The sequence below is a fragment of the Phyllobates terribilis genome, unplaced genomic scaffold, assembly GCF_046119375.1.
Source record: "Phyllobates terribilis strain yellow unplaced genomic scaffold, ASM4611937v1 Scaffold_5__5_contigs__length_657084704, whole genome shotgun sequence".
NCBI classification, from domain to species: Eukaryota; Metazoa; Chordata; class Amphibia; order Anura; family Dendrobatidae; genus Phyllobates; species Phyllobates terribilis.
This window is the reverse complement of record NW_027362765.1, coordinates 382,300,870-382,328,476: the sequence shown is the minus strand read 5'-3', so window position 1 is coordinate 382,328,476 and position 27,607 is coordinate 382,300,870. Positions and strand designations below refer to the sequence as shown.

The 27,607-nt window shown below is 44.9% G+C and overlaps 1 protein-coding gene across 1 annotated transcript; it reads right to left on the bottom strand.

Moving 5' to 3' along the window:
• Positions 1–362: 362 nt before the first annotated feature.
• Positions 363–27,338, bottom strand: LOC141271202 (C-type lectin domain family 2 member A-like). Its single transcript, XM_073681314.1, has 5 exons — positions 27,223–27,338; positions 6,529–6,591; positions 5,141–5,310; positions 4,520–4,629; positions 363–1,417 (listed from the first exon to the last, which is right to left on the bottom strand). The coding sequence occupies exons 2-5, from the start codon at positions 6,539–6,541 to the stop codon at positions 1,297–1,299; spliced, it is 414 nt and encodes a 137-aa protein (XP_073537415.1). The 5' UTR covers positions 6,542–6,591; positions 27,223–27,338; the 3' UTR covers positions 363–1,296.
• Positions 27,339–27,607: the final 269 nt, after the last annotated feature.

Below are 27,607 nucleotides of genomic sequence, written 5' to 3'. Positions count from 1 at the left end.
TTTTCTATCCATACGTGAAAAGCACTTATGACACCCGAATCCAAATCACTGATGACAAACGTACAATTTTTTTGTGTATGTGAAGAAACACGGCCATCTGAATGATGCCTCAGCTGTGGTGAACTAGTAAGTATTATTCTAGTTATCTGTGTTTTTTATGGGTTTTCCTCTTTATTCAATGCATTTTTGGTGCAGATTTAAAGCAGCGTTTATTAATGCATTTATTTTGTACTGAAAAACTGCACTTAAAAATGTAACAGTTAAAAAAGTGGATTTTCTGCACACAAAAAAGACAGTTGAAAAAATGCAGTATATACCAATGTGGGAATATGACTTATAACGACTCAGATGATGTTTCTTCTTGTTCTTTTTGATCCTACTTTAGACCATGGATAATATAGTAGCGTAAATCAGTTCTGTCTTTCTGCCTGTTCTTTAGGCTTTAGGCATGGGAGAATCGCAGCACAGGTGCGGAGGAGACGGACAAAGTACCGCATTTTGTGAACTATAAGATGCATCGAACCATAAAACACACCCCAAATTTATGGGTGGAAAATATAGGATGGAAAATAAGAAAATAAAGGTTTTAAATAAAATGGTGGTGCGACTTGTAGTCCATTTTAACTTTAGCTTACCTGGGGGACGGCAGAGGTGGAGCAGGATCACATGTCCCAGGGTCGCTGCTTCAGGAGGCCTGGGGTGGCGTCAGGAGTGAGGCGATGCTGCGGACCCTGCGCTCTCAGAAGATGTGTCCCAAGATCTCAATCTGCGCATGTGCCACCTCCAGTGGCCATTTTTCCTATGCCGACTGCAGGGAAATCTATGAGAAAGAGGACTCTGCTCACCGGCACTGACATCTTCTGAGAGCCCAGGGCCCGCAGCATCACCCCACTCCCGCCGCCACCGGCCTCCTGAAGCAGCGACTCTGGCTCCTGTGACCATGCTCCACTGCCGCCGCCCCCCTCCCGGTAAGATACCTTCGGATTATAAAACGCACCCCCTATTTCCTCCAAATTTTATAATACGGAAAATACGATAATTTCTCCATCTTCTCCTGGCATTCGCCGTAATCGCACTGCTCTCAGATGACATCGGACACTTGGATGACCAATCGCAGCATGCAGCAATTTTTTTTCTCATGCCGGCAGGAGAAAATAAATGCGAGTGCTATGCGATAAAACATTGAATAGCACTTGTCCGAGTTATACTCTGGCTATACGCCAGGCTGACAGTGGAGGACACCAGTCCTGTATTGTCACTGTCCGCCCCTGTATGATGGGATGCTTGTCTCCACGTCTACTTCTTGTTACATATCCACTTGTATAGAAAAGATCCTTTCTGACTCTTCACACCGTCCTGGTGCAGGAAAACATATTCAATTTCTCCAGAATTCTCTGACCATCTTGTGATTTTGAATCTGGAAAGCAAGACATTTTGTTTAGGGAATCATCACATCAGCTTCTATCATTTATTACCCCAATGCAAACTTTTTGGCATTATTATAGATTAAAAAAGAATCAAACTGGCTCCATCCAATACAGTCCTCTCCAGGGGACTCTTTCCAGACACCTTCTGACTATAGGGATCTCCAGGCGCTCGTCCGATTGAGTAATGTCCATGTAAAATCCAAAGGTTGAAAGGTGGCACCCACCATCCCGTAGAAAAGAACTTTTATTTATAGAACAATAAAACACATGGATGCAGGAGGATACGGGCAACGTGGTGTCATACTACGCTTCAACAGGCCTTGATGTCTGTAGTCTGTCCATCCATAGTCCACCATGTTGCAGCATCCTCCTGCATCCATGTGTTTTATTGTTATTATAAATTGCTATTAAAGCCTCATTCACATATAAAATTTTTGCATACAAGCAATAAAGATCATTTTGCTCAGTATGTTTTAATTGATTTTTGTCTATTATCAAAATAAAAAAAAAAACCACAGTATTCCTCACCTGTCCGATGATAATCCATTTGTCCCACGAAGAGACCAACTCAGCTACATCTGGATGCATTGCTGAGCAATGGCATGATGAGACCACTCCGCCGTGCAGCCCGGAGACACTGAGCTGTGCGTGAGGACGCGGCTGCGTGTGACTGTCGGTGACATCATTGAAGTTACCGCCAGTCACAGGTAGCTTTTCCCAGGCGCCAGTACGTGTCACACTGAGGACGCACGGACTTCATCCGTGTGTCACCAGTGTGCACATGTGCAGCATGCATTTGATCCATGGTGCGTGAAAAAAAGGACATGTCTCCGGGTTTTTATCCATGTGAAACGTGACATGTGAGCACCACCATTGAATAAAATGGGTGTGCGTGTCTCCGTATTTGCAATCCTTAAAAAATGGACCGCATACTGACATGAAGAACGGACGTGTGAAGGGGGGCTAAGTGGCAGGTAAATAGCGGGTATCCTGTGCTGCTGGTGTACAACCAATCAAGGAGTCAGAATGAAACAAAGATATATTGCGAGTGCGGTTTATTGTCTTCACGTTTCAAAGTATTACATCTTCTTAAGGAGAAGCACAAAGATTATATACAGCAGCAATTGAAATTTCAAAAATGAGCACCAAAGAAAAAAAGCCCACAAAGGGTGTAGGTGATTCATCCATTGTCACTGCAAATAGTCATTCATCCATTGTCACTGCAAATAGTCATTCGTCCATTGCCACTGCAAATAAGGATCAAGAAAACAGAAAAATGGGAAAAGAAAAAAACACAAGAAAAAAACAGGAATGTGCTTTCAATACCATTAATCCAATAATCCTTTGCATTTGAAATTTAGGTGGAAAAATTTTGGATCAGTGCAAAAAAGAAAATGGAAAAATAAAAAAAAAGCATTTTATTATTAATATATATATATATATATATATATATACACACTAGTTGTCAAGTAAATTCAGAATTTTGCAGGAAAAAGGCTTCGAACACCATTTCTGAAACCATTTTTTCCATCAATGGAGCTGTGTGAGGTCTTGCTTTGTGCATGCTGCACTGACATATCGTTATGTTTTATAATTGTTTCATTTCTTTATTTTTAGTGGGGGAAAGTTGGTGATCCAAATTTGTATTTTTATTTTATAAAAAACTTTTTTTTTTACCTTACTTGTTAATTCTCTTAGGGGTATCGACCTTTCAAATGTTTGATCGCATGTGCTATATATGGGGCCTTTAGCAGGTCCTCGGCAGCCATGATAACCCATGGTGAAGAAACTCATCCACATAGCCTGATGCTGCCACCACCATGGTTGACAAGGGGGATGGTGTTTTCAGGGTGATGGGCAGTGTTAGTTTACAGTCACTAATAATGTTTTGTATTTAGCCCAAAAAGTTCTACTTTGGTCTTATCTGACCAGAGCACCTTCTTCCACATGCCATGTAGAGGACACAACTAGCATTATTATTATAAGAAGGCACAGGGGGCATTATTACTTGGTAGGGCAGGGATGTTTGAATCTTTTTTTTCTGCAAAGGGCCATATGAATAGTTAGACCAACCTTTGGTAGCCGTACAAATTGTGCGCTAACTCCACCCACAAAGTACGTTCTGACGCTGACACTGGTGTCAGGACGTAATCTTTCACTGCACGCGCTTCAGCATTCAGTAGCGAACTCTATCTTGTACTCACAGACCAAGAAGAAATTAATGGGCTGTTGGCCGTCAAAATACAGCTGCCAACCCAAGCACTGCGGTCCCTGGGAATCTGCCCAGGGGCCGGGTAAACGGTCATTGAGGGCCGTAACGGCCCATGGGCCTCAGGTTCTCCACCCCTGCTATAGGGGCACAGAGAGGGCACTACTATTGTGTAAGGCACAAAATGAGGGTATTATTACTATTTAGGGCACAGAGGTGCATTTTTACTGTCTAGATCATTGATTATAGTACTAGATGGTTTGTGTAGAAGTGGAGGAATCTGTGGAGGAAGATGGAAAAGAGAAAGTCAAAGATGTCTGTGTGTTACAATCTGCTGCAGAGATGAGTCACAGATGGCAGAAGTGTTCATAGTGGTCTGGGTTGACTGGAAAATAAAGGGAAAATTAATTACTATGATCATTGAGAACTTCACCGATAAGTCACTAATATGTACCATTATATATGTATGGTGGTAATATAATGCTCAGTACAGCAGTTTTTGTTAATGATCAGTATGGCGGTATTATCATTATTGTGTCTGTTAGAAATATTTGGTTATGGTCTGGTGGTATTATTTGTCTCTTATATTGCAGAATTTATGGTACTATTGGTAGTCGTGCTGGTAATGATCAGTATGGTGGCATTATTCTATCACTATGTGGTGCTGTTATGTGGTCACAGTGTGGCGGTATTATTTAACCTCATATAATGGTGTTATAGGTAATATTTCAGTAAATATTGCTTCCTCCAATGTCAGACATATTTCTATAAGAGACCCGCACTTAGGGAGTGGGTGTAGGGACGGCTGCATGGACTTATGTGCTTTCAAATGCCATTTCAGTCATAGTCTGCCCCTGACATTATTTCTTATGCGATGTCTTACAAGCTTTCATTATATGATTCTCCATTAGTCCATATCCAGGCCGTATTATCATCTGTACGTCTCATACCGATCCAGTGATTGTCTGTACCATTAAACCGGAAGAGGAAATCCTGCAATAATAAGAATAGATCATAGCTATTACCTATAATACAAAAAAAAAAAACTAAAAATTGTGAACAGGTGCAAGCCCCTATGACTGCATAATGTACAAATGAGAGAATAAAATATACTTTCAAATGAAAGTACTGAGTGCACAAATTGTATTTCATGCAATTCATGAGAGCCCACCAGCCATGACAAGACGACCTTTCTCTGATGGGAACTTAAACCTAATATTTATCAGACCTGACTCTCCCGGGCTAAAAGCCACAAATATAAAGGGCAGATAGGATCCAGCACTAATTAAAAACTGCCTTAGACCGATGGGAGGATAAATGTACTCTATATAGCAGTAATGATGTCCAAATGTCATATGTTTAATGTTATGTATAATCCTCTTTGATTATATTATTATTATTATTATTATTATTATTATTATTATTATTATTATTATTATACAGTTATTATATATAATCCTGTCTGGATTTTACATGTCTCTTCTGTACATTATCAGTTTCTCACCTTTTCCTCTTTATTTTCTATAATCGCCAGTGATGCATTATGTGAGTTACAGAATTTCTCGCTGTTTCTCCAGGTGTTACGTTCGGTAGAGAAGGAATAACACTTTCCCCGGTACCAGATCCAATAATCCTCACATGGAGCAGATTTCTGGTTCCTGGTTTCAGTTATTTCTATACAATGAACACATTATCAATCATCATCATCGTATAATTCAAATTCACTAATTTATATTTGGAATAAAGGTTTCGAACGTCATATATATTCACATGTTCATTATACAATAATAATTCTGGTTTTCCCATTGGAGATCTCTGGGGTCTCCGGAGATCACACGATCCGGTGACATTTCCGGTTTCTGCTGATCAGGCTATAGCTTTTCTGTGCAGGTAAAGGTTGTTTCAGTATTGGGACCCTCTCACATATCCATTTTTTATGTCCGTATGCGGTCCGTTTTTTAAGGACTGCAAATATTCAATGGGTGTGCACACATGTCAAGTTTCTCACACGGACCTTGTGTCCATATGAAAAACCCACAGACATGTCAGTTTTTTTGAGCAGTACGGACAAAATCAGCGTGACACATACCGGCGCCTGGGATAAAAGCGGTACAGTTCGTGCTGTTGGCTGATATTAATAGCCAGGGAAGGGGCCATGGATCCTAGCCACCTCCGAGGCTAATAATATCAGCCCTCAGCGGCCCCAGAAATGGCGCATCAATAAGATGCACCAAACCTAGCGCATAGCCTCAACTCTTCCCACTTGCACTGGTGCGGTGGCAACTGGGGTAATAGGGTTGGGGTTGATGTCAGCTTTGTATTGGCAACTGACATCAAAATGTCAATTTTTTTCTGGGGTCCCTCTGTAATCTAGCCAGTAAACGATAATCAAACAGCTGTGAGCTGTTATTAATAGCCAGGGAACATTTTTGGCTAATGGCCCCTCTCCCTGGCTAGAAATATCAGTCCCTAACGGGCGGCTTTCCCTCTGCTGGTTATGACTAATTGGCAGGAGTCCACACCATCTGTTTTTACCCAATTCTTAATTTTACACAGGATGTACCGGGCAGGTGCTGAATATAAATCCCATCATTGTCTCAGGCGACAATGATGAGACCTGCCTTCAGCAGCCGGTGCCTGGGATCAGCACGAACTGTACTATTCCCAGACGCCGGTACGTGTCGCACGGACACAGACGAGCTGTTATCACTGTCTTATATGGTGGATATCTTGGGTACGGGATATTTCAACCTCTGATATCTTACAGATCTGGATTATTCCCTGTGTTACTGATCACAGTGTAACCTCTGAGGACCCCGGAAGCTGCAGTATAGCCCAGAGACACGGCCGCTGTAAGGAGAGAACAAGGGAGACACCGACATATCTACTCACCTGGTGCATTCATAGTGGTATTGGGTTCACCGACCTTATTATTCGGGTCACATGATGTAGAACCTAAACAGAAAAGAATAGTATCTAATATAGGGAGCATTTGTTCTTCATTAATGGAACTATAACATAACTCACAATTTTTGAAGAACAGAAAGAGGGACCAATTATACAGATTGCCACTCACCACAGCAATTTTTGACCATGCCCTTAGCCATACCCCAAGCCACTCCCATTTACCATTTCTTTCTCCCCCGGCAGGAGGAGAGGTGAGAGGGCGCTGGCGGTGAAGGACATTCAGCAGACACCCAAAACTGCAGGGTGTAGACCAAAATCTGGAACTGTCCTCTGTATCCAGGATGTTTTGGACTAGAGATGAGTGAATTACTTCACGACACTCAAGTCCAGTGTCCAGGTCAGTGCTACCTGGAGGCTGAACAGGAGACCGCAAATATTTTACATGCTTTTAATCACACAGTTCAGCTCAACGTCATCTGTGCGACTTGCTCATCTCTAGATGGGACCTGTGGATTATTTTTTTGTTCCTTCATTCACAGTCGGAGCCACCAGAACTTTCTCATCGTTATGTAGCTTCACTATATGACATCTGGCTTTTTTGTGTTTGTAAGTCCGTGTTCACTCATAGCAGAAATACTGTGTTTTTTGTTTTCTGCAGGTGTCCACACCAAACTACATAATAAAAATCTTCTCTGATTATTGCATTTATGCTTTATTTTTTTGTCTTCTCCCCCTTATTTAATGTGTTTTTGTGCAGATGTGAAGCCGCATTTTTCAGTGTTTTTTTTATAGTATCTCTGGAGCAATCTGGAATTTCCGCTCTCTCTGCAATAAGCTCCATTTTGTCCATGACCTCTTTACCTCCCTCAATCTCTTATTCCTCAAAAAGCCATCCCTCAACAGCCTTGTCCAGCTACCGCCCCATATCACTGCTCCCATTTGCCTCCAAACTCCTTGAGCAACACGTTCACGCTGAACTTTCCTCCCACTTCTCATCTAACTCTTTCCTCGACAATCAACATTCCGGCTTCCGCCCCCACCATTCCACCGAAATTGCCCCTACCAAAATCACCAATGACCTGCTCACAGCCAAAGCTAACAGACAATTCTCTGTACTCCTTCTTCTTGACCTGTCCTCTGCTTTCAATACAGTTGACCACTGCTTCCTACTACATCTCCTCTCTTCCTTTGGCGTCAAAGACCTTGCCCTATCCTGGATCTCCTCACACCTTTCTAACCGCACATTTAGCATCTCCCACTCCCACACTACTGCCTCACCCCACCCTCATTCTGTTGGAGTCCTTCAAGGCTCTGTCCTAGGACCCCTACTCTTCTCAATCTACACCCTTGGCCTGGGACAGCTCATAAAATCCCATGGCTTCCAGTACCACCTGTACGCTGATGACACCCAGATCTACCTCTCTGTTCCAGATGTTACTTCTCTGCTGGCCAGAATCCCAGCATGTCTAGCAGCCATATCCTCCTTCTTCTCCTCTTGCTTCCTCAAGCTCAATGTGGAAAAAACTGAACTCATCATCTTTCCCCTATCTCGCATATCTTTCCCACCTGATCTTTCTATCACAATAAATTACATCACTCTTTCCCCTGTACCGTCAATCCGCTGCCTCGGAGTAACCCTTGACGCTGCCCTGTCCTTCAAACCCAACATCCAAGCTCTCGCCACCTCCAGCTCAAAAATATATTCCAGAATCAGTCCTTTCCTCAACCCTCAATCTACTATACTGTTTGTGCATGCCCTCATTATCTCCCACCTCGACTACTGCAACATCCTCCTCTGTGGCCTACCTGCCAACACTCTCGCACCCCTCCAGTCCATCCTTAACTCTGCTGCGCGACTGGTTCATCTCTCGCCTCGTTACTCCTCTGCTACCCCCCTTTGCAAATCTCTTCACTGGCTCCCAATCGCCCAGCGTATCCAGTTCAAACTACTAACACTGACCTACAAAGCCATCCATAACCTTTCTCCACCGTACATCTCTGAACTAATCTCCCGATACATTCCCTCACGTAATCTCTGGTCCTCCCAAGACCTCCTTCTCTCCTCCACACTTATTTGTTCCTCGCCCAATCTCCTCCAAGGTTTCTCCCGAATATCTCCCATCCTAAGGAATTCTATGCCTCAACACATCCGATTATCCGCCACTCTTGGATCCTTCAGACGGAACCTGAAAACCCATCTCTTCAAACAAGCTCATAGCCTGCCATGACCTTGCCTGCTGCCACCTCAACAACACCGTAGTTACTGCAACCCCCCAACCTACTGTCTCCTTCCCCGTTCCTGTAGAATGTAAGCCCGCAAGGGCAGGGTCCTCTTCCTTCTGTACCAGTTTATCATTGTTAGTTTATTTACTGTAAGTGATATCTGTATTTTGTATGGAGCCCCTTCTTATGTACAGCACCATGGAATCAATGGCGCTATATAAATAAATAATAATAATAATAATATAGTACAGAAAAGCTTTTATTCTGCACTTAAAAAAGTAAGTGCAGTTTTTTACGTGTTTTTTTAGGCTCCATATAAGAGATTGTAGAGAAAAAAAAAGCACCAAAACCGCACAATTCGGCAGTGTGTTTAGACCACAGGGGGGCGCAGTTTTCATGAAATCACATCCACTTTGCTTGGACAAACAAAGCAGAATTTTTGTCCAAAATCAGCAGCAAAAAAAAAACGCAGCATTTACGCCACATATGAAATGTCCAAGCAAATTGGATGTGATTTCATAAAATCTCTGCCCTTGGTGTGTCTAAAGACGCTGCTGAACTGTGAGGTTTTTGTGCTCTCTGGATAAGCTTCTATGTGGAGTCTGAAAAAGTGCCAGTGAAAAAAATATGTTGTTGCAACTTTAAGCGAGGAAGCAAAGCATTTCTATACTAAAAAAAAGCATTAAAATGTGACTACACGTCAGCACCAAAAACGCATCAAATAAAGGGGAAAACGCAGCAAACACACAATAACCACAGAAGATAGTTGTTGCATCATGTGCACCTGCAGAAAATGTGCAGAAAAAAAGCAGTAGAAAAAATGCAGCACTTACGCTACATGTGAACACACTTCAGCGTTACATTTTTAGTACATTTTTTATGGGTTTAATAGAGAAAAATAATCACACCATTTTTTACAACATTTACCAATCACCATAAATAATCTGATTGCTTTGCTGTGCGGGTCGTTACTAGTGTTGAGCGAGCACTAAAATGCTCGGGTGCTCGAAGCTCGGCCCGAGCTCACCGTGATACTCGGGTGCTCGACCCGAGCAACGAACCCAATGTTAATCTATGGGAGACCCAAGCATTTTTGCAGCGGCACCCCCGGCAGTCTCTAGAAAGCCTAAAAATTGCCAAAACGATAGTGACAGTGCTCAAATGACATGGGGACAGCATGGGGATCACCCTAGGAAGCATTTCTGATGCCCAGGTCACTGCTGTCAACAACGTGGTCAGAGGTATTAAGCCACTTTTATGGGCTCACAAGAAAACGTTCAAAAACGAAAGTGAAACTTTTTTCCTGTGAAATATGTTAAGGAATTTCTTTTCCAGGGTAAAGACTTGTGTATAAGGTAAAATAAATAGCCCAAGGTGTGGAGGAGTATTTTTGGTTATGTTCACAAGTAGCATTTTTTATGCGTTTTTGCACTTTTGTATTGCTTTCAACCGTGACAAATGCATTCACCGGGAAATGTAATTTTAACATTTTGCAACCTTATCTGGCCATGTGCTGTGTGACACATGCATACAGTGCTGAAAAGACATGGGAACAGCATGGGGAAGACCCCTGGAAGCATCTCTGACTCCCAGGTCACTGCATAAAAGTGTGTCCATCAGAAGTCATCCTAGCCGCATCAGAAGATGCAGACTTGCAACTATCCCCATGCAAGTCCTTGTCCCAGGGCAGTGTTCAATTGTAATGCAAGCGCAAATATGCAGCCAACCACCCACCCACCCCCAGGCTGCAATACCATACTGCTAGCTGGCTTTCACATGAAATTGGGCCTTTTAGGCATGTGGAGGCCGAAGCTGGCCACTACCTCATGGCTGCTTGGGCAGCGAGGTATCCATACTCAGTCCCCAGTCACCCGGCGGCCGGGTGTTAACACTCGGTCCCCAGCCGCCCCGCGGCTGGGCGTCCACACATGGTCCCCAGCCGCCTGGGGGCGGCCGGGTGTCCATAAACGGTCCCCAGCCGCCCCGATTTCTCCGCGGAACATCCCCACACACTTTTCTTAGACTGGCCTGCTTTAGGGCAGCATTGGCATGATGAGGATGATAGAAGTTAGCATGTGCTTTGTTTTCAAGGAATGCAAGTGCATGTGACTCGCCCCCTGGGCCGTGGGGTACCCGGAACCGGGCCTTCTTGTGTACAGTGCAATGTTGGGGGTAGTAGTGGCAACCCGATCCCGTGGCTCAGGGTGGTCAGACCAAGTGCTGTGGCAGTCTATATTTAGAGCCATGAAATGTCCGACTACGCCACCCGTGGATTGCGGCTATTGTAAACCGCCGCTGCAAGGCAGTCCACTGAGGCGGATATTGTGTGCAGCAGAAATAGTATAACTCCCCACGGGAAGAGTGTAGCCTCAGGGCAGCGTGAAGGGATGCAGGTGGTGATGGTGCAGACGCAGCAGAAATCACACAGAGTCACTGATGCAGTCCAGGGTCTTTTACTCACAGTTGTTATCCGAGTCACTTCTGCAGGGAATGACTGTCCGAGCCGTGCTGCGTCCACCAGGTGAGGAGCTCGGTCAACCCCCAGGCAATTCAGGAGTATGGCACAGGACCCCCTTCTGTCCTTTCTCTGGCTTCTCGTGCCCCACCAGTGACCACACTTCTGTCCAGCTGCCTCGGCCCTTCTCTTGGTGAAACCTGTCGCCGGTTTCCCTGACCCTATGTGGTGCCTTCCTAGTGGGTGTAGCAGGGGGTCGCACCAATAGATGATCACGACCTCCAGTCTTTGACTGAGGAATAATTTACCTTCATCAACTTGGGAATCCGGTACCCTTATTCTGCCTGACCCTTCACCCGATATCTCGTGGGTTCTTAGGGTCCCTTCTGCCTTCTTGTTTCTGGAGCCTTTCTACTCCTCTTTCTCTCTACCTTTCTTCCTTCCTTCTCCTTCTCCTCTTCTCCCTTCTGGCTCCGGCCTTCACCCTAGGCCTGCCACGTGGAGCTGAGCTCAGGCTGAGCCACAGCTCCCTGTCAGCCCTCTCTGGCTGAACTCCTTCTCTTCTCTGACCTGACCACCCTCCTAAGATGACCCCAACCTTTTATCTGCTTTACTGTGTCAGAGCTCAAGTGACCTGCACCCAATGAGCTCCTTCCTATGCTCCAGAAACCGTCCCCTTCTGCTCCTACATCACCCGGTTCTCTTCCCCCTCCCCACTCCAGCCAGGGACATGGTCAGTTGTGCCTGCAATAAATGGGAGCATCTGCGAACTGTCCCCCGGAAATGAGGCGTGTGTGTATGCAGCTAACTGAGCCCTGGTCCATACTCCATACTTACTTGGGAGTGGAATATCACACCTCTGGTTGAGGTGCAATACCCCTGTAGCAACCGAACCCTCGGGGCGCTACACGTGTATGTAGTAGCGGCTAGGCCTGAGGTGGTCAGCGTTTCGGCACATATGCTACCTCCTCCGAGGATTGCTGGATGTTTTCCTGCTTCTATCCAAGTTCTGTGACTCCCGTTAAAACAAAGCTTCAGGTGATGAATGATGGATGAGGTGGTGGCAAAGGAGAAAGAGCAGGAGGAACAGGGACCATTCACATCAATATCAGGCCAGTCAACCACATATGTCTTATAGGATATGTTTCTGTAACAAAAGGAGCGGTTCGGCTACACAGTTATAGGGCATACAGTGAGTGCAATGCCTACCAAAAATTTTGAGGCACTCCAATGCCCCTTGGAAATTACATGGAGGTCAGAGGGCCTTAACTAAACCTTTTTTTCCATTTATAGCAACTGGGTCTCCTGTGCACTGATGGCCTAAGCAGTGAATGGAAGGCTTTCCAAAAATTATGAGGAACTGAAATGCCCCTTGAAACAGACGTGGATTACAGCGTACTAAAAACCTTCTACCCATTATTGGGGAGTGGGTCTTCCTTAGTTTTCACCTTTGCATTGAAAAGCAAAAGCTGACTAAAATTAGGAGGAAATGCAATGCCCATTGGAAGAGTCATGGAGGTTAGAGGTAATTAAAAACATTTCAATGCCCCTTGGAAGAGCTGTGGAGTTCAGAGTGGCTTAAGAAGACGCTTTTAATGCCCCTTTGAAGAGACGTGGAAGTCCCAGTAGCTTAACAAGATGCTTTTAATGCCCCTCGGAAAAGTGGTGGAGGTCCCAGTAGCTTAACAAGACGCTTTTAATGCCCCTCGGAAAAGTAGTGGAGGTCACAGTAGCTTAACAAGACGCTTTTAATGCCCCTTACAAGAGCCATACAGTACAGCATCTTAAAAACATTATTCCCATTATTGGGGAGTGGGTCTCCAATAGTATTTGCTTATGCCTTCCAAGAAAAAGCTTCCAAAAATCAGAACTGGGCAACTTGCAATGCCCCTTATAAGAGCCATGCAGTACAGCATATTACAAATATTATTCCCATTATTGGGGAGTGGGTCTCCCATAGTATTTGCTTAAGCCTTCCAAGCAAAAGCTTCCAAAAATTATGAGGAAATGCAATGCCCATTCGAAGACTCATGGAAGTCCCAGTAGCTTAACAAGACAGTTTTAATGCCCCTTACAAGAGACGTGGAGGTCAGAGTGGTATAACAAGATGGTTTTAATGCCCCTCAGAAGAGACGTGGAGGTCAGAGTGGTATAACAAGACGCTTTTAATGCCCCTTAAAAGAGACGTGGAGGTCAGAGTGGTATAACAAGACGCTTTTAATGCACCTTACAAGAGACATGGAGGTCAGAGTGGTATAACAAGACGGTTTTAATGCCCCTCAGAAGAGACGTGGAGGTCAGAGTGGTACAACAAGACGCTTTTAATGCCCCTTACAAGAGACGTGGAGGTCAGAGTGGTATAACAAGACGGTTTTAATGCCCCTCAGAAGAGACGTGGAGGTCAGAGTGGTACAACAAGACGCTTTTAATGCCCCTTACAAGAGACGTGGAGGTCAGAGTGGTATAACAAGACGCTTTTAATGCCCCTCAGAAGAGATGTGGAGGTCAGAGTGGTATAACAAGATGCTTTTAATGCCCCTTACAAGAGCCATACAGCACAGCATCTTAAAAATATTATGCCCATTATTGGGGAGTGGGTCTCCCACAGTCTTTGCTTATGCCTTCCGAGCAAAAGCTGACAAAAATAAGGACGTAGGAACTTTCCATAATGGCAACACGGACCACGGTCACCCTGGTGGTATAGTGGTGGTGGAGGCTGAGGATAAGGAGAAGAACATAAAACAGCCGAAATGAGGAAGCGTATACCCATGTGTGGGTGTGAAGCGGTGCATGTGAATACACCTCCCAAAATAACACAGTGGATTTGACTTTATGTTACTCTGCTGTCATATGGTGGTGATGAGAAGTCTGGCCCAATCCAGCCCTTGTTCATTTTGATAAGGGTCAGTTTTTCAGCATTGTCAGTTGACAGGAGAGTGCGCTTATCAGTTAGAATTCCCCCAGCGGCACTAAAAACACGCTCCGATAACACGCTAGTGGCAGGGCAGGCCAGGACCTCCAAGGCGTACAGAGCGAGTTCATTCCAAGTGTCCAGCTTGGATACCCAATAATGAAAAGGCACAGAGGAATCACGGAGGACGCTGGTACGGTCGGCAAGGTACTCACTCCCTCACCATCTTTTGAAACTTTCCACTCCTTGTGAGAGTACCCCGCGCCTCAGGGTCTGTCCGAAGGGAGGGTCTGAGAAAACTGTCCCAGAACGTTGACAGTGTTCCCCTGCCTCTGCTGGATTGGAGTTGCCTCTCTCTCGCTTGTACGCTTTGGTTGGTCAACGAACTGTGACCTCTGCCGCTAGCATGTTCAGATGGGAATTTTTTTAACAGTTCTGCAGCAAGGGCCTTCTGGTATTGCCCCATTTTTGTAGACCTCTCCACCTCAGGAATAAGAGAGTGAAAGTTCTCCTTGTAGCGGGGGTCTACAAGTGTCACCAACCAGTAATGACTGTCACCCAACATTTTGACAATGCGAGGGTCACGATTAAGGCAGCGTAACATAAAGTCAGCCATGCGTGCCAGACTGGTAGCGGGCAAGATTTCCGTGTCCTCACCAAGATGACGACTGACCATGCTCTCCTCCTCCTCCTCCTCCTCCTCCCTGTCCTCAGGCCACCCACGCTGAACCGGCGGTATGACACTTGTACTGGTACTACCATCTACAGCGCATGATACCAGCTCCCGTTCTTCCTCCTCCTCCTCCTCTCCCTCATTGTCCCCCAATGCGCGTTGGGATGAGATGAGGCTGGGCTGTGTGTAATCGCCCACTACGGCTTCTTGATCCATCTCATCATACTCTGGCTGCAATGCCTCCTCTTTAATTCTCTGCATAGAGCATTGCAAAAGACAGACAAGTGGGATGCTGACGCTAATGATGGTGTCATCGCCACTCACCATCTTGGTGGCCTCCTCAAAGTTTGTCAGGATGGTACATATGTCAGACATCCAGGTCCACTCCTGAGGTCTTATGTGTGGAGTCTGACCTGAATATCGATGGCCTTGTTGCAGCTGGTACTCCACAACTGCTCTCTTCTGCTCACAAATCCTTTGCAACATGTGAAGGGTAGAGTTCCAACATGTGGGGACATCACACACCAGTCGGTGTGACGGAAGCTGCAAACGCTGCTGCAATACAGCAAGGGTGGCGTAAGCTGTAGCCGACTTGCGAAAATGAGCTGACAGGCGGCGTACTTTCACGAGCAGATCTGGCAACTCGGGGTACAATTTAAGAAACTGCTGAACCACGAGGTTAAGCACATGAGCCAGGCATGGTACGTGTGTGATCTCGCCTCGCCTCAGAGCCGCCACCAGGTTACAGCCATTGTCACACACGACCATGCCTGGATGTAGGTTCAGTGGTCTCAGCCACAGATCTGCCTGCTCTTTCACAGCTGTCCACAACTCACAAGCAGTGTGAGGTTTATCACCTAAGCTTATGAGTTTCAGCACAGCCTGTTGCCGCTTGGCTTAGGCAGTACTGCAGTGCTTCCAGCTTGTAACTGATGTGGTGATATCTGAGATGGAGGCTGAACATGAGGAGGAGAAGGAGGATGATGCGCAGGAGCTGTGCACTGTGGGGGCAACTCTGACTGACATAGGGCCCGCAATCCTCGGTGTGGGGAGGATGTGTTCCGTCCCAAGGTCCGACTGGGTCCGGGCTTCCACTATGTTTACCCAGTGTGCCGTCAGGGAGATGTACCATCCCTGGCCACAAGCACTTGTCCACATGTCCAGTGTCAGGTGGACTCTCCCAGTAACTGCGTTGTTGAGGGCACGGCAGATGTTTTGGGACACGTGCTTGTGTAGTGCGGGGATGGCACACCGGGCAAAATAGTGGTGGCTGGGGACCAAGTACCGAGGGACGGCGACCGCCATAAGGTTGTGGAAGGATTCCGTCTCTACCAGCCTAAAAGGCAGCATTTCCAACGCAAGCAGTCGTGAAATGTGCGAATTTAGGACTGTGGCCTGTGGGGCTTTAGCTGCGAATTTCCGCTTTCATTCAAAGGTCTGGGATATGGACAATTGAACGCTGCGGTGGGACGTGAACGTGGACGTTGATGCTGTTTCTTGAGAAACTGCCATAACAAGTGATGACTGAGAGGAGGGGGCATCTTTACATGCAGTATGGACAGGGGATTGCCTTGCACACACAACAGGGGGTTCTATTGCCCGCACAACAGCGGAAGAAGCAGTGGTGACAACCCGCTGACACTGGTCGTGGACCTTGGGTTTCGCCCCACAAAGTCGGGTGCTTTGCTGCCATGTGCCTGATCATGCTGGTGGTGGTCAGGCTGGTAGTTTTGTCACCCCTGCTGATGCTGGCATGGCAAGTGGTACAAATTGCCTTTTTGGGGTTATCAGCAGAATCTTTAAAAAAAATTCCAGACTCTAGAAGACCTACCGCTTGTACTGGCAACGTCCCTCGTGTTGGTGTTACGGGGAGCAGTTGCCCGCCTTCTGTCTGCGGCCACCACACTGCTTCTTCCTGCCTGTTAGGGTACTCTGCCTCCCTCTCCCTGTGTGCTGCTGACCTCACTCTGCATGTCCTCCTGCCATGTTGGGTCAGTTACTAGATCATCCACCACCTCCTCCTCTTCCACTTGCGCACCACGATGCTCCTCCTCACTTCCTGGCAATTGTGTTTCGTCATCGTCAACCTCTTGTGACAAATTGCCAGCGTCGACTTCCTGTGGCCGTGGCTGTTCAAATATTTGGGCATCACTACATGGGATCTCCTCTTCCACCACTTCAAGCGTAGCAGGCGAGGGGCACAAATATGGAAATGGACCAGTGAACAGAGTGTCCAAGTGTGGGATCAATTGCTGTCTGACTACACTGGGCATGGTGGGAGGAAGAAGCATCAGGGTGAGGAGGAGTATGCGGTCGAGAATCACGGCTACTAAGAGTTGACCATGTGGAAGACAGACCGGAGGTGGTGGTGCCCAGGTAACTGGAAGTATTATCTGCTATCCAATTAATAACCTGTTCACACTGATCAGTTCGCAATACTGGTGTTGTTCTGTGCTTCCCTAGTAATTCGGTCAAGAAGTGGGAGCGAGAAGATGTGGCTGTTGGTTGTGGCACATTTTCACCTTGGTCACGGCCCCGTCCTCTCCACGCACCATCAACAGAACGTCCAGTTCCACGTCCCTTGCCACGCGCCTTGCCCATTGTAAAGGAAGTAAAATAGCTTGCACTCGCACTATCAATGGAAAAAGGGTAATAAAAAGTAGATGAGAACCGTGGAAGAGGAAAACCACAGTTCTATTTCTCTGGCCTACACCCGACTCTTTTAAACAATCAGAACAATCAGGGAGAAACTATTACTGTTTTTCTTTACGGAAAAAATACCAAAACCTGAATAATAGAGATTTTTTACCATGGAATGGCAAAACCACAGTTATAATTTACTGGTGTATACCAGACTTTTTTAAAAATATAGATTTGCGGCTGAACAGTGAGCGACACACTCAAACTGGATACTACAGAGATTTTACCCGTAGAACTGCAAAACCACACTGGGATTTGTCAGGCATACACCAGACTATTTTCAACAGATATATTTTTGTGTCAGAACAGTCAGGAGACACTACTGGCTTTTTTAAGGTAAAAAACGCAAAAAACAGGATAATAGAGATTTTTTACCATGGAACAGCAAAACCCAATTTTAGTATTTACTGGTGTATACCAGACTTTTTTAAATATACAGATTTGCGGCTGAACCGTGAGCGACACACTGAAACTGTTTTTTTTTTAGATACCAAAGGCCCAAAACTGGATACTACAGAGATTTTACCTGTGTAACTGCAAAACCACACTGGGATTTGTCGGGCGTACACCAGACTATTTTCAACAGATATATTTTTGTGTCAGAACAGTCAGGAGACACTACTGGCTTTTTTAAGGTAAAAACGCAAAAAACAGGATAATAGAGATTTTTTACCATGGAACAGCAAAACCCAATTTTAGTATTTACTGGTGTATACCAGACTTTTTTAAATATATAGATTTGCGGCTGAACCGTGAGCGACACACTGAAACTGTTTTTTTTTTAGATACCAAAGGCCCAAAACTGGATACTACAGAGATTTTACCTGTGTAACTGCAAAACCACACTGGGATTTGTCGGGCGTACACCAGACTATTTTCAACAGATATATTTTTGTGTCAGAACAGTCAGGAGACACTACTGTTTTTTTTTAAGGCAAAAAAAGCGAAAAACAGGATAATAGAGATTTTTTACAGTGGAACAGCAAAACCACAGTTTTAATTTACTGGTGTATACCAGACTTTTTTAAATATATAGATTTGCGGCTGAACAGTGAGCAACACACTCAAACTGTTTTTTTTTAGACACAAAAGGCCCAAAACTGGATACTACAGAGATTTGACCCGTGGAACTGCAAAACCACACTTCTGTTTCTGTGGCCTATACCAGACTCTTTTCAACAGATATATTTGTTTCTGAAAAATCAGAGACAGACTTTTTTTTGGGGGGGGGGGGGGCACCAATAGGTTAATAAGACGGGTATTTGTACAGTGTGAAGGAAGAAAAAAAAGAGGATTTAGATGAAAAAAAAGGATTTTTACTGGCCCCCGAGACCGGGAGCTAATGAGCTAAGTCCAGAAATTTCAGAAACAGGAGCACACAGGACTGTAATGCAGCATTTGCTGGTATAACCACTGCGTCTCCTATACAGCCTGCCTGCCTTCCTGATATCTGGGATGGATATTAGTCCTGAGAAGGACTGTTTGTTTGTTCTGGCAGCCTTTACAGACCCTACACTAACTATTTCACAGGAAAAATCTCTCCCTAGCTCAGCAACGCTGTCCCTACACTGTCTGATCCGGAGCGACGCTCGAGGTGACGCTGTGAGGCCAGTCAATCACTGTAATGCCCATAAACAACATGGCTGCGGCATTACAGTGACTGGCTGGCAATCCCTGCATGTTCATTGGCTCTGTAAAGAGCGCCAAACTTACAGGGCGGAGACCCGAGCTCCCGCCCGAGTAACCCGAAAATGCTCGGTGCTCGCCGAACATCCTGAGTAGCGTGATGCTTGGGCGAGTACCGAGCAGTGTCGAGCATGCTCGCTCAACACTAGTCGTTACGATTACAGGGACACCAAATATGTCCATGTTATTTGCTGATTTGTGATGTTTATAATTTTTATAAAGTGCATTAAAAATTACATTATTGTAATTGTTTTTTATTATTTCTTTGCAATTTTATAGGAAGAAAAAAATCTTTCTTTTATTTTCCCTCTAGAATGCAGGGACATAGAAATACACTGCTATGTGCAGATGTATACAGTGCCTACAAGTAGTATTCAACCCCCTGCAGATTTAGCTGGTTGACACATGCGGAATTAACTTGGCATTGTGACATTTGTACTGTAGATCAGCCTGGAAGTGGGAAATGCACTGCAGCAACTTTTTTTTTTTTTTTTTTTAAACGTTAAAAGCTAATTCAGAGTGTCATTTATTATTCAACCCCTCAAACCACAAGAATTCTGTTTGGTCCCCCTAAAGTATTAAGAAGTAGTTCAGGCACCAAGAATAATGAGCTTCACATGTGTGGATTAAAGATCTCTTTTGCCAGCCTTTTCTGACTATTTAAGACCCTCCCCAAACTTGTGAACAGCACTCAGACATGGTCAACATGGGAAAGACAAAGGAGCATTCCAAGGCCATCAGAGACAAGATCGTGGAGGGTCACAAGGCTGGCAAGGGGTACAAAACCCTTTCCAAGGAGTTGGGCCTACCTGTCTCCACTGTTGGGAGCATCATCCGTAAGTGGAAGGCTTATGAAACTACTGTTAGCCTTCCACGGCCTGGACAGCCTTTGAAAGTGTCCTCCCGTGCCGAGGCCAGGCTTGTCCGAAGAGTCAAGGCTAACCCAAGGACAACAAGGAAGGAGCTCCGGGAAGATCTCATGGCAGTGGGGACATTGGTTTCAGTCAATACCATAAGTAACGTACTCCACCGCAATGGTCTCCGTTCCAGACGAGCCCGTAAGGTACCTTTACTTTCAAAGCGTCATGTCAAGGCTCGTCTACAGTTTGCTCATGATCACTTGGAGGACTCTGAGACAGACTGGTTCAAGGTTCTATGGTCTGATGAGACCAAGATCGAGATCTTTGGTGCCAACCACACACGTGACGTTTGGAGACTGGATGGCACTGCATACGACCCCAAGAATACCATCCCTACAGTCAAGCATGGTGGTGGCAGCATCATGCTGTGGGGCTGTTTCTCTGCCAAGGGGCCTGGCCATCTGGTCCGCATCCATGGGAAGATGGATAGCACGGCCTACCTGGAGATTTTGGCCAAGAACCTCCGCTCCTCCATCAAGGATCTTAAGATGGGTCATAATTTCATCTTCCAACAAGACAACGACCCAAAGCACACAGCCAAGAAAACCAAGGCCTGGTTCAAGAGGGAAAAAGTCAAGGTGTTGGAGTGGCCTAGTCAGTCTCCTGACCTTAACCCAATTGAAAACATGTGGAAGGAGCTCAAGAATAAAGTCCACATGAGACACCCAAAGAACCTAGATAACTTGGAGAAGATCTGCATGGAGGAGTGGGCCAAGATAACTCCACAGACCTGTGCCGGCCTGATCAGGTCTTATAAAAGACGATTATTAGCTGTAATTGCAAACAAGGGTTATTCCACAAAATATTAAACATAGGGGTTGTATAATAATTGACCCACACTTTTATGTTTAAAATTTAATAAAATTCAACTGAGCAACATAACTTTTTGGTTTGTAAGATTTATGCTTCTGTTCATAAAACCTACTCTCGTTTGCAGTTTGAAGGCTCTAACTTATTTGCATCTTATCAAACCAGCTAAATCTGCAGGGGGTTGAATACTACTTGTAGGCACAGTATCTATTTACCAGTATAATCTGCCTGTGGGTTTGGTGGCTGCAATGCAGCTTCATGTAGAGAAAATCCTCCCATACTTGTCAGTGTGGGCTGTGGCTCATTGTTTCAGCAGCTGCCTGCAATGATAGAGGTTGCAGATTTGATTTAATGACCAGATCTCAAGGATCTGCTTATGGGCTCAGATCCTGTAATGCAGCTTCAAGACAACAAAATTTCCCCCCTGATGTCAGTGTAGTCTATGGCTCATACCTTTAGCTGTTGTCTACAATAATGTACTATGTGGGGTCGATTTCCTGGGAGACTCACAAAAAAAGAGAAAATTACATTTTTGTAATTGTTTTTCATTATTTTTTTAGTAGTTTTATAGGAACAAAGACATCTGACTTTTTCTTCAACTCTAGATTACAGGGACATAAAAATACATTGCTATGTACAGATGTATCTCTATGTACTTGTATAATCTGCCTGTGGGTTGAGAGCTTAAAATAAAGATTTCAAAATTCTCCTTTGCTGATCAGTACAGGCTGTGGCTCATATCTTTAGTTACTGCCTGTAAAGATAGAGGTTGCGGATTTAATTCCTCAGGAAACTAGAGAAGATAATTGTTTATTTAATTTACGTAACTATGCGCAGAGTAGAGACACCGCCCCCCCCAAGGAGGAGGAGCTACAGGGTTATGAAGACGTTGGAGAGAAGAGTGTATTGGAAGTCAGGACAAAGCCCTGACATGCCAGGGCAGGGGGACTGAGCTCTTAAATCGGGACAGTCCTACTGAATCCGGGACAGTTAGGAGATATGTGTATAAGAGGAAGTAATCAGCGCACGGCGGTATTCCTCTTCCACCTCCACCTAACAGGTCTGTCTCTATACACTTCTGTGCCTCAGTTTCTCCAAAACATTCTACACACCTCAGCTGCTGCAGAACCTCATGTTACAACTGCTCCTGCCTACTTTTAGAATGGATGAGGTTGTTTTATAGCAAGAAATTGTAGACAGAAAACTCCTTGAAGCTGATTTTACACATCCGACATTCACAGCCAAAGTACACATGTAATGTCCACGCACGCTGCAAATCTCTTGATCTGAATTCAATAGCCGCAGATACACAATCATCAACACTCTACTTACAAAATCAACAAAGGAAAAAACTCCTAGAAATCACAGGATGGATAGACATGTTACTGAGCTGCAAACGATGAAAAGATGAAACCACCATTTTCAAACCATCTGGATTTATTCAGTCTGGAGACTGAGCCACGTGCAGAAATCCCGGCACTTCCAGCCCCGGCTGCTGTCACTTAGGTTATTATTGGTCGTTTGAGGAAGGTTCTGCCATTGAATGCACTTGGACAAATCATCAAGATCCGCTGCTGGCAGCTCCCATGTAATCACCAACCAATGATGTCCCAGATGTGCTCGATGGAGACAATGTCAGAGACGCTGCAGCCATGGGAGCACATTTAAACAGCGCAGGCTGCTTACAGTAGCACGAGCAACAAGCAGCCTGGCATTGGCATGTTGAAAAATGGCTCTTGGGACACTTTGAAGAAATGGCCGCACTAGTGATTCTATCAACAAAATCAATGTAATGCTGAGCGGTTCATCTGTATTGTCATCCATACATTAGTTTTGTATATGAACAATTTAATAAATAATAAAAGGCATAATACTGTTTCGAGTCTTTATATTATTCTTATAGATCGGTGAAAAACACATGACATATGGATAGTAACCCAGATGTAATAAGTTTTTTGTGCACTTATTGACATATAATGGGCGAGTCTGATCCAGAATATGGCTCTTAAGGCCCCGTCACACTAAGCGATGCAGCAGCGATCCCGACAACGATACGACCTGTCAGGGATCGTTGCTGCATCGCTAATACATCGCTGGTGAGCTGTCAAACAGGCAGGCTCACCAGCGATCAGGGGAGCAACGATATCGTGGAAAGAATCGTTCCACGATGTCCTGCTCCCGTTACCAGCCTGCTGCAAGCAGGAGCAGGCTGGTAACTATGGTAAACATCGGGTTACTAAGTGCGCGTGTGCCCCTAGTAACCCGCTGTTTACCATGGATACCACTCTGCTACCGTGCGCTGGAGCCTCCGCTCACAGTAGCAGAGTGGTATCTATGGTAAACAGCGGGTTACTAAGTGCGCGCGTGCCCCTAGTAACCCGATGTTTACCATGGTTACCAGCCAGATCGTTGGTCCCGCTGGTCACACACAGCGATGTGTGCTGGCCAGCGGGAGGCCAACGACCAAAAAATGGTCCAGGACACTTTGCAACGATCAGCGACCTCACAGCAGGGGCCTGATCACTGCAAAGTGTCACACATAGCGACATCGCTGGTGAGGTCGCTGGTGAGTCACCAAAACCGTGACACAGCAGCGATCTCGCTAGCGATATCGCTTAGTGTGACGGGGCCTTAAGTTGTCCATTTGAAGGATGGGGGGGATGTAATGGCAGCTTACAATCATCTTGTCAGCATGTGTAGTTGTAACAAGACACCTGGCCAGCAGAAAGCAATGGATTCACACCCCCACAAGCTGACTAGTATGCAACCTTCTACAAGAAGACCCCCTGTGGATTCAAACCATGCGGTCTCCTTTGTTCAGACAGCTAGGAATTTCACAAGGAGTTATGGAAATACCATACGTCCTAGCCGAACATCGTGCATACACCGCGTGCAGAATTATTAGGCAAATGAGTATTTTGATCACATGATACTTTTTATACATGTTGTCCTACTGCAAGCTGCATAGGCTTGAGAGCCAACTACCAATTAAGTAAATCTGGTGATGTGCATCTCTGTAATGAGGAGGGGTGTTGTCTAATGACATCAACACCCTATATAAGATGTGCTTAATTATTAGGCAGCTTCCTTTCCTTTGGCAAAATGGGTCAGAAGAGAGATTTGATGGGCTCTGAAAAGTCCAAAATTGTGAGATGTCTTGCAGAGGGATGCAGCAGTCTTGAAATTTCCAAACTTTTGAAGCGTGATCACCGAACAATCGAGCGTTTCATGGCAAATAGCCAACAGGGTCGCAAGAAGCGTGTTGGCCAAAAAAGGCGCAAAATAACTGCCCATGAATTGAAGAAAATCAAGCGTGAAGCTGCCAAGATGCCATTCGCCACCAGTTTTGCCATATTTCAGAGCTGCAACGTTACTGGAGTATCAAAAAGCACAAGGTGTGCGATACTCAGGGACATGGCCAAGGTAAAGAAGGCTGAAAAACCACCACCTTTGACCAAGAAGCATAAGATAAAACGTCAAGAATGGGACAAGAAATATCTTAAGACTGATTTTTCAAAAGTTTTATGGACTCATGAAATGAGAGTGACTCTTGATGGGCCAGATGGATGGGCCAGAGGCTGGATCAGTAAGGGGCAGAGAGCTCCACTCCGACTCAGATGCCAGCAAGGTGGAGGTGGGGTACTGGTATGGGCTGGTATCATCAAAGATGAACTTGTGGGACCTTTTTGGGTTGAGGATGGAGTGAAGCTCAACTCCCAGACCTACTGCCAGTTTCTGGAAGACAACTTCTTCAAGCGGTGGTACAGGAAGAAGTCGGTATCGTGCAAGAAAAACATGATTTTCATGCAGGACAATGCTCCATCACATGCATCCAACTACTTCACAGCATGGCTGGCCAGTAAAGGTCTAAATTAAGAAAAAATAATGACATGGCCCCCTTGTTCACCTGATGTGAGCCCCATAGAGAACCTGTGGTCCATTATAAAATGTGAGATCTATAGGGAGGGAAAACAGTACACCTCTGGGAACAGTGTCTGGGAGGCTGTGGTGGCTGCTGCACGCAATGTTGATTGAAAACAGATCAAGCAACTGACAGAATCTATGGATGGAAGGCTGTTGAGTGTCATCATAAAGAAAGGTGGCTATATTGATCACTAATTTTTTTTGTTTTTGTTTTTGCATGTCAGAAATTTTTATTTCTAAATTTTGTACACTGATTTTGGTTTACCTGGTGAAAATAAACAAGTGAGATGGGATTATATTTGGTTTTTATTAAGTTGCCTAATAATTCTGAACAGTAATAGTTACCTGCACAAACAGATATCCTCCTAAGATAGTCAAATCGAAAAAAAAAACACTCTAACTTCCAAAAATATTAAGCTTGGATATTTATGAGTCTTTTGGGTTGATTGAGAACATAGTTGTTGATCAATAATAAAAATAATCCTCTAAAATACAACTTGCCTAATAATTCTGCACACAGTGTATTTCTGAGATCCCCAGACCGGACCTCACACCGTCCAGTGTCTCGATTCCTGGTCTTACAGGGTGGGGAAATACGTAGAATAGCTAGTAGGAAACAGATTTTACAGCTGTGTTTAGTCTCAACTCGTAGCAGGGACCTGCCTGGATCCGATGACACCAGAACCACCTCCCTAGGACAGTCCATTAAGGAGTTGTGACCCATCTGAAGTGTTGGAATTATTATCTGCCACGGTCACGGGAAGGGGACTCAGGTTCAGCCCAGAGGGCAGGAGGGGAGTTACCCAAAGGAGATATAAGCTAGAGTAAGGCCATGTGGCTCTATCTCTGATGCATGTGGTCCACTCCGAACAGGGGGGCTTATGTCGAGTAACATGCTGCAAAGGACCTAGGAACCCACTGGAAGCTCAGGCCCCCATGAGGTCCAGCACACACATGGTTGGACGTCGTTGACATGATTCAGCTGCTTAGATCTTTTGTCCTACCACTATTGTATTTGCATCTCTGATCAATATATATGTTTAACCTTTTTGTATAAAGTGTATTGTCTAGTGTGCCCTTAAGGCAATTAAGTATATAATTTAACCTTGGGCTGCTCTTTTATTTCGATCCACGGTTCCACAAGTCCGATTCTTGCTTTAATACCCATGCTACTGGGGCTGGTTTCTGGCCTGATATAATTCCCATTAATGGACCAGGCTTATATTGAACAGGAACTGGTGGCAGTTCTACAAGGCTGATAAGGTTCTGTTTCACTGGGGCTAGTGAAAGGGCCCTCTCAGTCTGTCAGGGGTGTGAGCGAGTGGGGTGCCACATCAGTGACTACTTGGGTCACATCCTCTCACTCCCAGTGCCTCCATGGGCCTGTGAGGACAGGAGGCGTCTGTGTAAAACTGTACCGATCTGATACTACGTGTCCCCGAGGGGTGTGGAATGTGAAATTGGTGCAAAGTGCAGATCCGTATCACGTGATCCGTCTGACGTAATAATTACATCAGGCGGGGTGGCGAAGTGCAGATTCGTCACATAGACCATCGATCTGTGTGTACAAATGTTCACTACCATATTGGTTTGCATTGATCTGTGTGCCCTCTGTATGTTACCCGTGTTGCATACAGACAGCATATGCACTAATTATATACTTGTAAAATATATATATATATGCATAGCATTACCTAAGTACTCTATATTATTTACTTGCTGCAGGATATATGCTCATTTTGTTTTTTTTCTTGGGTTTTGCGGTGAATTTAGCCAGAGTGTAAACGTGCTCTTATACTTTGCACGTATAACCAGTTATAGCCCGGCTCCGGTTTTTGCTTTTGATTATCCACTTGGCTGAACAAGCATTTAATCAACAGTTAGACATCCTGATAGACATAGTGGACACTTTCCTTTTCCAGTTCACCTCTTAGCTGGTTTAATTTACACCAGTACTAACTAGAAATAACACAGCACATGTCATTATTAAATATGTAGCCGTCCTATATTTTATAGTCACTTTTTAAGCTAATTAGTAGAGGGAAAAAAAATTGTCTAATTGAGCCCATTTAAGGCTGTGTCTTTTTTGGACGGATTCTGCAGCAAAAGCGCCTGATAAAATTAAAGTAATGCAAAGCAATATCTAAACAATATTGTGTACATGTTCTGTCTTATGTCACTTCTTTTAATCAGCTTCAGGGTTCGGAAACCATTAAAAGAAGTAACCTGCTCATTCTTCATACTGATTTAGCTTGGAAGCTTCCCGCTCTCTATACTCTAGAATATTAAGTAAAAGACCCTGGTTGCAAAGCTGCTGCAAGAACAAAGGTAAAAATAACATTATTTCATTTAAAAGATATTAAATAATGATACTTACTAGAAGTCTTGACAACGATGAGAGCCGCTGTCAGTCCGATTATCACCAATATCAGACCAGCAATCACACAACGCTCTGCAGAAAAGACAATGAGGAGATTGATTGTTACTTGTGGATCCAATAAGAGAAGAGAAGACAATGACACAATGTAACAACCCGATACAACTGCATCTCCAGATGTCACTGAGGAGGCGACATGTCAGGGCTTATGTGCTGTGTGTGGAGATAATTTCTCTCTCTTTCTATTACTAATGATGGTCAATCTCCCCAACTTGGAGACATTAGGTGATAATGGCGGTTGTTCATGGCACTACGGGATAAGAAATGCTTCTCCTACAATTATAAGTGGAAGATTACAGAAAATCTTTCTGGGTGCAATAGAGGA

What these genes read in the sequence shown, in the direction of transcription:
- LOC141271202 (XM_073681314.1), bottom strand. An exon ending in TAGAAAATAAAGAGGAAAAG is followed by an intron (nt 4,630 to 5,140) that starts GTGAGAAACTGA and finishes TTATTATTGCAG; the next exon opens with GATTTCCTCTTCCGGTTTAA. An exon ending in GAATCATATAATGAAAGCTT is followed by an intron (nt 1,418 to 4,519) that starts GTAAGACATCGC and finishes CTTGCTTTCCAG; the next exon opens with ATTCAAAATCACAAGATGGT.